The sequence below is a fragment of the Dryobates pubescens genome, chromosome 13, assembly GCF_014839835.1.
Source record: "Dryobates pubescens isolate bDryPub1 chromosome 13, bDryPub1.pri, whole genome shotgun sequence".
In the NCBI taxonomy this organism is placed as follows: Eukaryota; Metazoa; Chordata; class Aves; order Piciformes; family Picidae; genus Dryobates; species Dryobates pubescens.
This window is the reverse complement of record NC_071624.1, coordinates 12,063,781-12,075,914: the sequence shown is the minus strand read 5'-3', so window position 1 is coordinate 12,075,914 and position 12,134 is coordinate 12,063,781. Positions and strand designations below refer to the sequence as shown.

Here is a 12,134-nt window from a genome sequence, read left to right as displayed (position 1 = left end):
CAAGAAGGCCGATGGCATCCTGGCCTGCATCAAGAATAGTGTGGCCAGCAGGGACAGAGATGTGATTGTGCCCCTTTACTCTGCCCTGGTTAGGCCACACCTTGAGTATTGTGTCTAGTTCTGGACCCCTCAGTTTAAGAAGGACATTGAGACGCTTGAACGTGTCCAGAGAAGGGCAACGAGGCTGGGGAGAGGCTTTGAGCACAGCCCTGTGAGGAGAGGCTGAGGGAGCTGGGATTGTTTAGCCTGGAGAAGAGGATGCTCAGGGGAGACCTTATTGCTGTCTACAACTACCTGAAGGGTGGTTGTAGCCAGGAGGGAGTTGGTCTCTTCACTCAAGCAGCCAGCACCAGAACAAGGGGACACAGTCTCAAGCTGCGCCAGGGGAAGTTTAGGCTGGAGGTGAGGAGAAAGTTCTTCACTGACAAAGTCGTTAGCCATTGGAATGTGCTGCCCAGGGAGGTGGTGGAGTCACCATCCCTGGAGGTGTTCAAGACCCTGGACATGGCACTTGGTGCCATGGTTTAGTCATGGGGTCTGTGGTGACGGGTTGGACTTGATGATCTTTGAGGTCTCTTCCAACCTTGGTGATTCAGTGATCCTGAGCTAAGCTGGGTGAAGGTCACCTTGTCCTACACTTTGTAGCTGCCCTGGAGACTGGTAGCCTTAGGAGGTGTGCATGACAAAATGTGCAGATTTTTGCACTGAAGTGTATCAGTTCATCCTTTGTAACAGACTAAAGACTGATGTGATGTTTAAAATGTTAGCTGTACCTTAAAGTTCAGAGTGCTGCTTTCTGCTTTTGTAACCCATTAAAAATGCCACATCCCTGAAACTGAGGACTGAAGAGCAGAGGCAGCATATCTCTCATTGTTTAGGGACTAGGTTACACTTAAGTTCTTGCCTTGGTGCAATGCTGTTGCATTCAGCTTCAGCAACAGGTTATTTTTTAAAAATCACATGTGAATGTTTGACTCAAATCACCCTGAAGTTAGCCTGGATTTTTAAATCTGGTTGTTGATGACCCAGGAGAAGACAGTGAGGGCTGTGAGTTGTTTGCCGTTGTGCTATACCTGGCACTCAGCTGAAGGTTTAAACATTTGCTGGCTGAAGTTTGGTGTCAACCGCAGAGCCTGTGTGTCGTGGTAGCCCTAGCATGCAGGAAAATGCCTCTCCAAGCCTCCTCTCTGGGACTTCAAGAGCCAGTCATATGTTCATGTCTTTCATTCCTACAGACTCCTTTTGTGACAGCTAGATATGAGCTGTTTCAGATATGTGTCTAAAAATCAATAGTCCTAGAAAAGAGTAAACAAGTTCCCTCTGATTTGAGATTAATGCCTCCAAGAGCCTGCGAGTGGCTCTTGGGAGGACCATCAAAACCATCCTCGGCTCCACCCCAGTGGCAGAGTTTTCATCTGGGGGAAAAGAACAGTTGCATTTAATTAAAAATGCTCTGAGGAAACGACAGCTCTTAGTGGATTAGAATTAAAATCAGAATTTCTTACTTCCCCCCCCCCCCCCCCCCCCCCCCCCCCCCCCCCCCCCCCCCCCCCCCCCCCCCCCCCCCCCCCCCCCCCCCCCCCCCCCCCCCCCCCCCCCCTTTAAGAGCTGATGGGAAAGTCTTGTGTGGTTTCCACCTTATCTAACATTTGGTTTGGTGAGGTGTCTCTGGAGTCGTGCCTCTGCAAGCTCAATCCGCAGAATGCTTAAAGATTTTATTTCTGTCCCGAAGGTGAAAGAAAACATCTCCAAAATGTCAGAAGTGCTGTTTAGCTGATGAGCTCTGGTTTTTGTAAGGTCAAGAAAAAAATGATGGATGCTGTTACAAGTGTTTTGTGCTGTTACCTTTTAAAATATATATGTGATGCTCAGGTTCATAAACGTAGCGTGTGCCTTTCAGAAGCTAAAAAATAGCAGCGGAAGGCAGGGAGTCCTTGGTCTGATCCTCTCTGTTTCTTCTGAAATCGATTTTTTTTCTTGTTTCTTTTTTTTTTTCTAAAGTTCTTCTGGTGTAAGTAATTTTAATGAAAAGGATAAAACTGCTAGGTGGAGTTTTATCATCTGGAATATATAGCCTTAGATGGTTTCTTGAAGTACAGAAGACAGGTGAGCAGATCTCCTGAGTGCCCTGGAGAAATAGAACCCAACCCCTTAAAAAATGAAGTAAATAAATGTTAAAACTCAGTTGTCATCCTGCAAGTGGGCTGAGCTGGGGCAGCTCCAGGCAAGAGGGTTGTGGCCGTAGGTTCAGACCCTGCAAAGCCTGGTTCTGCCTAGGGGTTTGGTGGCCGTGGCAGCTGCACCACAGGAAGGGGGCAGGCGTGTGCCTGCCGTGGGGGATGCTGCAGAGGCCAGGACCCTTCCTTGCAGCAAGGCCATGAGTAGGTGAGAAGGCCTCATCCTCCTGACTTTATTCTCTCAAAAGTGCAATCCCAAGAGATGGGTGGAGCACGTTTCTGGAGGGGAGGGGGAATAAGGGAGTTTGAGCAAGGTCGTGATCCATCCTGTGGGAATATCCAAATAATGCAGGTCCAGCTCAGCAGAGTATTTGCATTTGGCCATAAATTAAGCTGATTCCTTGCTAGGGTCAGGTTGTCTGTTCAAAGGGATTTCTTCTATGAAGCATCTTTCCAGCAGGGCTGTGTGAAGTGGTGCTTTTGGTGATTTCAGAGTGATAACAGCAAAACTCCTGCCCTAATCAGCAAGGACCATGTTGGTTGCTGGATGTGGTGTCTTAGGAAAGTGAGGATGCTGAGCCTGTGTCATTACTGTTGTCTGCCCTCCTGGGCAGCAGATAGCGATCCTGTCCCAGCACCAGGACTGGGTGAAATTAGTGACAGCTTTTCTTCTCTGAACTGGACTTAACAGTACCTGATGGTATCAGCTGCTGTAAATCTGCATAGAGGTATGAACAGCCAGCTTTAGTCCAGCTCCTTCCTTACTCAGTGCAACAGGAACTTGAATGCATGTCCTGTGAGGACCAGGCTGCTCCTGCCCTATCTTCAGCTTCTTCCTTGTACCCATAGTTGCTCTGATAAACATATAAAGGTTTACACCTCTGATAAACATACATAGTCTTGAAGGAAAACCAAAGAGAAGAGGAAACATTTGAGTTATGTAAGGACCACTTGGGTCCCATCCCATCTCCTTCCAGGAGAGGGTTGCATGCAGGAATGTGTGTGTATGCTGAGCTTTGTGCTGTCATAAAGCTCTTTGTGCTTTGCTTTTGGCCTTTGCTGCTGGGGCATCCTCTGAGGTGGTTGTTCAAAACTTAGCTTTTGCCCTGCTCCATCACACCTTTTTCACAGCACCAGAGAGCATCCTCAGCCCCCCATGCCTCCATGTTCAGCCTTTCAGGAGCTGGTACAGATACAGCTCCCAGCCCTGGTTATTCCCCACAGTCGCTGCAATTACCTTACTCTGATGTTCTCCTTGGTCACCTCAGTGTGCTTTTGTCACCTCAGCATGGTTTTGGCACAGCACTGCACAGGCCTGTGGCGATGAGCCTGTTCTGGGTCATTTTTCTACTCGTGCCTCTGCCATCAGCAGGGTGGTGACCATCCCCAGGGCCTCCTGGCAACCGACAGGAACCTCTTTGCTGGCTCCGGCGGGTGGCGGAGGGGGTCCGTAATGCTTTGCAGACCAATTTTCTCTCGGTTATTGTTCTAAACTCCCTGTTAGCCATTCCTGCTTCCCAGGTTTCTGAATGTTTCAAATTATTTTCCCCAGAGGCATCAACGGCATTTTTCCAAATTGAATCTCATTTATTTTCTGCCCAGGTCTCCAATCTCTCTGGGGCCCTTTGTATTATTTCTCGGGCCGCACTGCCGTGTACGATATATCCAAATTTAGTATCGTCTGTGAATTATATTACCCTGCCCTTTTGGTTCCTCTTCTACTTAATGAAGATATTTCCAAGGAAAAAAAAAAAAGAAAATTAAAAAAATAAAATAAAAAAAATCTAAACTACCTTTTATTAAAATAAGAAGGGGTAGAGTCTTAAAAACCCCTCTGTGGGTTTCCAGGATGAATTCTAAATCTTTCTGTTTTATTATTATATTTTTTTTTCCCTTTCCCCAAAGAAATCTTCAGCTTTCTAAAGAGAAATTAAAACCTTCCAAATATCAGAGTTGGTGGGTGTTAAAAAAAAAAAAAAAAGAATAAAAATTTCATCAGTTTTTCAATTATCTGAGCCCTCTGTCCCTGCGCTGCGAGCTCGGCACGGTGCGATCTCCGAGAGGGACAGAGGCACCGCTGATCTATTTGCAGCAGGTTTGGTTTTGTGTTTAGTGTTTTGTTTGGGTTTTGGGGGTTTTGTTGGTTTTTTGTTTGTTTTGTTGGTTTTTTTTTTAAACCAGCACCAAACATATGCTTGAATTTCTCAGTAAATTTGTTCACTTTCCCTTCCTGACCTTTTTTTGGGTTCGCTGTCTGCGGCTGTTCTAGCAAACGTGTGCGCTGTCAGGGACGGTGCTGAAGCAGCACATTTTAATGCACACCGTGCAGGCTTATTCATAGGAAGTGATTTTCAAATTCATAATCATGAATATTTGCACTGTAAGGCTGATTCTGTTATGAGCTTTTTATTTATAAGCTAAGCAAGCGCTGCCTGTTGGTGCTGGGCTGGAAGATCATCGTTGCCTCCGTGACGGAGAACAAACCATGCTATGGAAGCTGTGTGTCCTATCAAAACAGCTCAGGTTTCTGGCTGTGAGCAGGGAAGTAGCACTGGCAGCAGGCAATTTGCTTGGAGATATGTATCCTGAAATATTTGCTGCATAATTTCTGGCAATGAGCAATTTCATGGAGACTATGATCTGCTTTGTGAAGAGAAATAAGGTGTAAATTGGATGAATAAATTGTTCTCTGCAAAAGATTGCTAGCTCTTAGAGGACTTTTCTCTTTGAGGACTGCTGCAGCTTGCTGGTATCTTGGGTCCTCTGTCTGGTGGCAGTTTGACCCCAAGTTCATACTAGTGCTGGAGAGAGGTGTCTCAAACACCCTGTCCTTTGGCACATGCTGACTGTACTGACAGGCCTCAGTGGTCTGTCTCTGGCAGTGTGCTCCCTGGGGACCTGGGCCCCTCCAGTGGAGATAGCCATGCTGAGCAGGGCTGCAGGGGTTGCCAGCAGTCAGTTTGAAGGGTCACTGGCTGCTGGGAAAATGCCTGCTCTGTTTTATCCTCAAGAACAGGTGTGCCATAGGGATATATTAGGGTGATAGTGTTGTGTGTCCTTCCTTGGGGAGCAAGATGGGCTGGTGTTGGGGCTTGCAAGCTGTTCCTCAATGTCTTGGCTAATAGGTTTTGCTGCTGGCATTTCTTTGTCCCCTTTAGGTTGGTGTTAGGCAGTGTGAGCCTTGTTCTCTGAAGATGTAGGGGCTTCCCCAGGGATGAGGAATCCCCCAGCTCCTGGGCCTGTGCCACCAACATTCCTGCCACCTCCAAGGGGGATGCTCTGGGTGGAGCCACCAGCTTGCTGCCATGCTGATGTGCAGCAGCTGTAGGAAATTAGAGGAGCCTTGGCGCTATTCTGGGAAACACCAAGGGAGATTCCCGAGGTTTCTGGAGCAGAAAGCTGGCTCAGAGCTGCCTGCTTTTCATGCCAGGCAGGGCTGATGTGAAGTTGGGCACGGAGCCTCATGAAGAGAAGGATCCTGCAGATACAACAACAGGATGGCACAGAAGCAATGCAGAGTTGGGGACCGCAGAGACGACTGATGGTGGGTCTGGCCCTGGTACTTTTGAACTGCAAAGTAGGCTCCATCTGGGATGTCCGCTTGGCGTACATCTGGGTGTGTGAGGCTGATTTGGGCCAGAGGAGGGAGGGCATTACATGCCTGTGCCCTGGGTCAGAGAAGGTGTAACTGCTGCATTACCTTGGAGAGTTTCAAAGGCTGCAAAGATAAAACTTTGCCTTGTTCACCATTACTTTGTGGGAACTTTAGCCCTCAGGACTTTTCCATCTCTTTTCTGATACTTGGCTGCAAAGAGGTGGTGTCTTGCTTAGAGTAATTCCTGTTCATTTTGTGAACAGGGGCATAGTGCCTTTTCCTTTCGCCTAAGCAGAAGAGAGACCAACTGCTCATGCCCCATGCTTAATCCCAGGGAGCAAAATCCTTCCCAAAAGAGGATCTGAAAGCCGCATCATGCGAAGTGGTAATGTTTGCACTGGGACTCCCACATGACACATATGGGTGTGGAAAATGCTAGGTCCCACAATCTCCTTTCAGCTTCAGGTCTGCACTTCATTTGTTCTGCCTGATGGCTAGATCCACCTTTTGTCACCGCAACTGCCTTTCCTTTAAGTCCTGGTCATGATGGGAGGCTCCAGCTCAGTGGGAGGTGTTGCATTACTTACGCAAGTGTTTAGAGAGTGGCACATCCTCAGGGACAGCAGTGACTTTATCCAAGGGGACAGACCCAGACCTGTCCTCCCCCTCCTCGCAAATGGGCCAAGCACCAAGTTCTCTGACCAAGAGTCCTTCCTCCCCTTTATCAATAATTTTAATCGTTTTAATAACGTCCCCTTGCACGGATAGGATTACGATTAGAAAATGTCAGAGCCTTGTTATCATCTAATTAGAGTCACATTTCAGCAGAATAGAAAGAAAAATCTTCAAGCACTGCCTTGTGCAGTGAAATGGGAAGAAAGTGATGATTTAAACCAGCTGCGGGCCGAGCCCCGGCTGCAGTCCCGCCTGAGACGCAGGGCACGGCGCAGGACAAGGCGATGGTCCCTGGTCGGAGCCCTCTGAAGCAATCAGTGCAAACTGCTCCCAGATCACTTTTGCAAAGCAAAAAACTCCAGCTCAGTCCAGTAAAAACAATCAGGCTGTCAAGTTTGCCATCTAACAGCTGAGGGGGTCAGAGCAGCAACACAACACAAACCAAAATAAACACCACCTCGTTCTGCCAAAAAGCCTTTATCACTCTTCTGGGAGAGAGAGAGGCACTTTCAGATGGATTTAACTTTTCCCATTTTTTTGTTGTTTGTTTTTATATGCTTAAATGTGAGTGCAGAGCTAGGATCTCTTCCCGCCCTTCTCCTAATGCCATTATGGCAGGCAGAGGTACGTGGGGCTTTGCTCACTTAGGAGACCCTCTTTGTTTTGCCTTTTGCAAGAAGGGGGTTGGAAAGGCGGTGAAGAGAGCAAGTATGTGCAGCCCCTTCACCTCTTGAAAGATTCCTAGAGGTTTGCTTTGGCTTAGCTCATCCTCTGGCCTTTGCAGCATATCCCAGAGAGCATCCCAGCTGGGGAGGAGGAGGATGCATGGCTATGGTGGGAACAGGGCTCTGCTGCCATGCTGGAGCTTGTGTCTCTCCATGAGATCCACAGTGCCTGGTGGAGGGAAGCCTCGGCTCCTCCAGGTTTAATGACCCTGAGTGCTGCACCAGCACAGGAACAATACTGCAGGAGGCTTTCCTGTGTACAAATAAGGTTTCACAAGCACTGTGGCTGCTTCACCGCAGGGAGGACAATGCACATCCCTCCATGCAGAGTCTCATTAGTGGGCACCCACTCAGGGCACTAGGTAAGGACAAGGTAACGTTTGGCAGAGAAGCAGAGCAGTCAGCAGGGACTCATAAAACCCAAACCCACTGCAGCTGTGAGCCTGAGCCCAGCACAGGCACTGGGAGCTGGGGGTTACAGTCCTGCTGTCATCCCTGTGTGACAGGCAGAGTTCTGTATGCTTGGCTAGATTGCAGGGTGGGGGGAGAAAAATGGAGCATTTCCTTCAAATGAAGTGCCTGAACATGTCTCACCCCACTCCCTAGAGATGCACCCCTTGAGTTACAAGCTTAAAAGTAACCACGTTTCAGTGCTTTGCTGTGGGGAAGCAGCCCTGCGGTTGCTTACGAGTTTAGCAACCTGAATGCATCTAAGGGCCTGGGTTAACCACCCTAGGGCTAACACATCCTGCTTTGTGGTTGTTGCCTTCAAGAGCCCATGGAAGGGGCAGGAGGACCATGGCCACCTGCTTTAGAGAGGCTTGCCTGAGGCTCACCAGCATTTTGTGCTGTGAACACCTGCTGTGCGGAGAGGGCCAGACCCTGGCCCCAACCAGCTCCACATAATAAATAACAACGGTAAAATAGTTCTCGCTTAAATAGTGCTTCACATCCTCGGGATGCTGTAAAGCCCCCAGTGCTTAATCACAAGCTGCTCTCTTGATGTTTACAGTGAACTGAAACTTTCGGTCTCAGAGGAAAATGTATTTTCTGGTGCCAAGAGCTACACAGGGCTGTGTCGGCAGCTCTGCCAGGGAGCAGGACGAGGCCACACTGGGGGCAATTAAAGCTCAGGTGTCACACTGGTACGTCCCGGGGACTCGGTCCATGGCCAGGGGCTGTTTCTGAGCCAACACCCAGCCCTGCTTTCCCTGTGCTGCCACTTTGCAGCTGCCTTCCAAACTCCTGACATTTTGGGACTTGCTATATTTAAACAGGCGGAGAGTTCAGCCCTGGCCGGGAACCTGCCGCTGACAGTGATGGCTATCCAGAGTGGCACCGGGCTGCCCCCGCCATGCTGGGGGCCAGTGGTGGCATTTCTGCCAGGCAGAGCCTCCCCCATTCCCAATTAGGGGTGCTGCTAATTTTAAATGAGCTGCTGCCACCAAGTAGGAGCTCTTTAAAATGTCATCCAGCCGAAGTGTCTTTGGTGAGAGCCGAGGCTTGAGCATGAAGTGGAGTCTCCGGTCCCTGACATTTCGGAGTAGGGAGAGCTGTACCCTACTGGGATGGGCAGCTTTGGGAGAGGAGAATTTTTTTTTGGTGGTGGTTTGGATCAGTGTTCTCCAGAGCTTGGGGAGGGAGAGGGAGATTTCTTTAATCGGAATGAAAACCATCTCTGATTTCATTTGAAAGCACGCTAAAATGTTTCATTCGACCCGATGCTAAGCGCTGCATTTCGTTTTGCATTTTAATTAATTTTGTGATCCTTTAATTAGGCTAATTTCAAAGAAAAGATATTTCTCACAAAACTGGAAGTCAAAACATTTTGAAGATCATTTCTGCCTCTGAAACGCCGCTTAAAAGCATTGAACACTCTGCTCTTTCTAGAAACCCAGGTTAATTCTTGCCTTACAGAGTTTCCAAATGCCTTGGGAATTAAACCCAAAGAGTGCTTTAAAAAAGGGCCCTTGTTCCTCAGAAAGTGAGCACTGCAGCCTGTGATCCTGGGATGAAAGGAGAAAGGGTCTCATCTCAGACCTTTCCTACACTGAAAAAATTCAGAGCACTGGTATAGAGGGAGCCGGAGCCCGTTGCTGGATGAGGCCCCTGTGACTTTAATCAGCTGCAGAAACTCCAGCAATGGCAAAATCTGACACTGCCTGAGTTGTTCTTCAGTAAGAGGACACGGCACAGGACCCAGGATGGAGCCTCTTGAGATATTGCCTGCTGAAGAGGCCTTTGTCCCCCTCTATTGCTTAGCCGCTTCAGTGGACTAGGATTGAGGATGTGTTCACACGGAGAGCCTTCAGCTCAGTAGTCAAAGGGCTGAGCCTTTGCCAGCTCCAGCATCAAGCCCCTTGGCACTGCAAGATCATCTGACAGTTTCTCAGATCGTAGTTTTGCTTTAATGCATCGCCTTTTTCAGTCAATTAACGAAATAGAACCACAGGCTTTAGAATACATACACGTTTACATAGTTTTATGGCCAGTAAATCTCAGTCTGAGCTCCCCTGGGTTTCCCAGAGCCATCTGGGCACACCTGAGCTCACTGCATTCCTACCCATAGAGGCAAAAAAAATTTCTTTAGAGAAAGGTGTGGAAAATGTCAGTGGACTGCTGTAGCTGCAGCGGAGGCTTTGGGACAGATGCTCAGCTGCTGCTCTTGTGCTGCCCCATAGCACATAAGAATCGCTAATACCAGCATGAAGGAGACCTTTGGACCACACTGACATTTAAATGAGGAAACTGCTCCTCTGCTGACCACTGGCAGAGCTTGGGCACACCAGAAGAGTCCCATGTGTCATACAGGTGAGTCTGTGTTTGTCACCCTAGGATACTGCTCCCTGCTCGGTGCTCTGCTGAGGCAGCTCCAGCCACTCCCAGGTGCTCCTGAAGCTTGTGGTGGGTCTCATCATCTCAGGCTCCAGGCACTTGTGCCATCCACATACCTGATACCCACACAGGCAGAATGGGCTCATGCAGGCACAGCCAGATACAACCCCCAACTCTACCATATCTGTAGGTCCCATTTAATAACCTGCAGGTGATGGGACAAAAGTGGGGCAGGACACCCAGAAATTTCGCAGCGCCTTCACCTCTGCTGAAGGTTATCACAGGGCTGGCAAGGTAGGCCATTGCTTTTTCTAGATCCCTTGGTGGTGTTTCATGCATATTGAGTCCAGTTTATAGGGGGGATTGATGGATATTGATCCAACTTTGCACTGGAAAAAGTCTGGTTGGGACATTGGGAAAGTGGAGGAGCTGACAGCTGTTGTGTATTGCTGTTTGTATGAGATGTTGAAAGGAGAAGAGGTACCAGACACACCAACTGCTGCAGGGGAGTTTTAAGGCTTGCTAGCAAGGAGGGCTGTGTTGACAGAAGGTAACTTCAGGCCATGTTCTGCATGGCAGGCATGCAAACCCACACTCAACCCTCTGCATGTGCACACATTGAATGTGTGCCATGGATTGACTGAGCTGGTGGGAGCATCGTTCTCTGTACCACTGACCTGCTCTGAGCCAGCTCACGGAGGCTTTTCTCCCTGTTCCTATTCCTGGATTTATTTTCTTTGCTCAGTTGATTAGATGTCAGCATGCAGAGGCTCAGGACAAAATGCTTTCCTTGAGATGCCATTTGTACTGAAAGGCAGGATGGCTGTTCCAGAGACTTCACTGTTCCACAAACTTCTGGCTCTGTTCTCACAGTGCTTAATGTGGGGCTCCATGCTCTGATCCCAGCAACCTGCATCTGGCTTGAAGCCAGCCCTAATTGTCCCGTCTTGAGGTGGTTCAGAGAGACGTCTAGCTCCAGCACAAATTACAGTGCTCAGAGGACGGCTGTAATTTCTGTCCTGCTGTCCCCAGTTCCTGGGAACTCTCCTGGCAAGCAACAAATGATATGACTCACATTCAAAGAAGCCAGATACACTCCAGCCTTGCATGATATTTTGATTAGTAAGAGGCTGGCATAAGAGCCGAGAGGTTCCTGCGTGTGTGCCAGGCTGCACAAGTTATTCGCTCGCTGCACCAGGCTCTTGCTGGCTGCTGTAGCTTTGGGGAGTGGGTAAGTGCTCCATTCTGGGGTGCATGCTTGCTTCTTGCCTTCCATACAGTGTGGTGGCTTGTTGGCAGGCCTCCCTGGCCACCCCAGCAGAATGCTCACAGCCCTGCCTGCAGGTCTGCGCTTGGTCCCCACGGCGCAGGTTTGGTGGCGCAAACAGGGCTTCGGTGGCACAGCTCTGTAGAACCCGGCCCTGCCTGGCCCCCTCATTTCACTGCACATGAATTTTAGAGCTGGAAGTTGGGCTTTGTTTGCCTAGAAACCTGCAGGAGTGTGACTTGGGTCCCCAGATGTGTGGGTGAGCTGGGAAGTTGTATGCACTCACACCTATGTCCATGTGTGCTCAGAAATGCCTGCTTTTATCAGCTCTGCCTACTGCTGGGGATGCCTGGTTAATTTATCAACTGAGGAGCTCCATCTCACTAAAAGTCTCATTTCCATATTCTTTCCAGATGGTCAAGATGCCACAGAGACAGTTTCTAAGTAAATAACTTGCTTCTTCATGCAACCCACTGTCAGCCTCCCAACTAGATGCCCCAGATGGCTGGAGAGTCCGAGATGGTACCTGGGTCATGAAAGGAAGTGTCAAGTTGCATGAATAATAGAAGTGGTGCAGCTGTGGTGTGGTGGAGCAAATGCTTGTCGTTTGCAGCTCCAGATCTGAGCTGAAGAACTGCTGCTGGCAAGTGGTAATGCAGGGCTGGCACAGTGGGCTGGTGCTTGTGTGGCACTAAGAATGGGATGCACCTTGAGCCAGCCCCTCCAAGACAGAGGTGGCCCTGCGGGGTGCTGCCGTGCCAGGCTCGGTGTCAGTGCAGAGCTCCTGCTCCTGTGCAGCGCAGTTTGCTTTTTTGCTGCCACCTGATCTCAAGTTAAAACCAAAAGATTAAAAGCATTTA

At 49.1% G+C, this 12,134-nt stretch overlaps 1 protein-coding gene across 1 annotated transcript in view; it reads left to right on the top strand.

Moving 5' to 3' along the window:
* Positions 1 to 11,894, top strand: part of SENP5 (SUMO specific peptidase 5) — a 42,393-nt gene extending 30,499 nt beyond the window's left edge. The window contains exon 10 of the mRNA XM_054166948.1: positions 11,688 to 11,894. Within this exon, the coding sequence (XP_054022923.1) occupies positions 11,688 to 11,726 (39 nt within the window). The 3' untranslated portion in view covers positions 11,727 to 11,894. The remainder of the gene's footprint in view (positions 1 to 11,687) is intronic.
* The last annotated feature ends 240 nt before the right edge of the window (positions 11,895 to 12,134 follow it).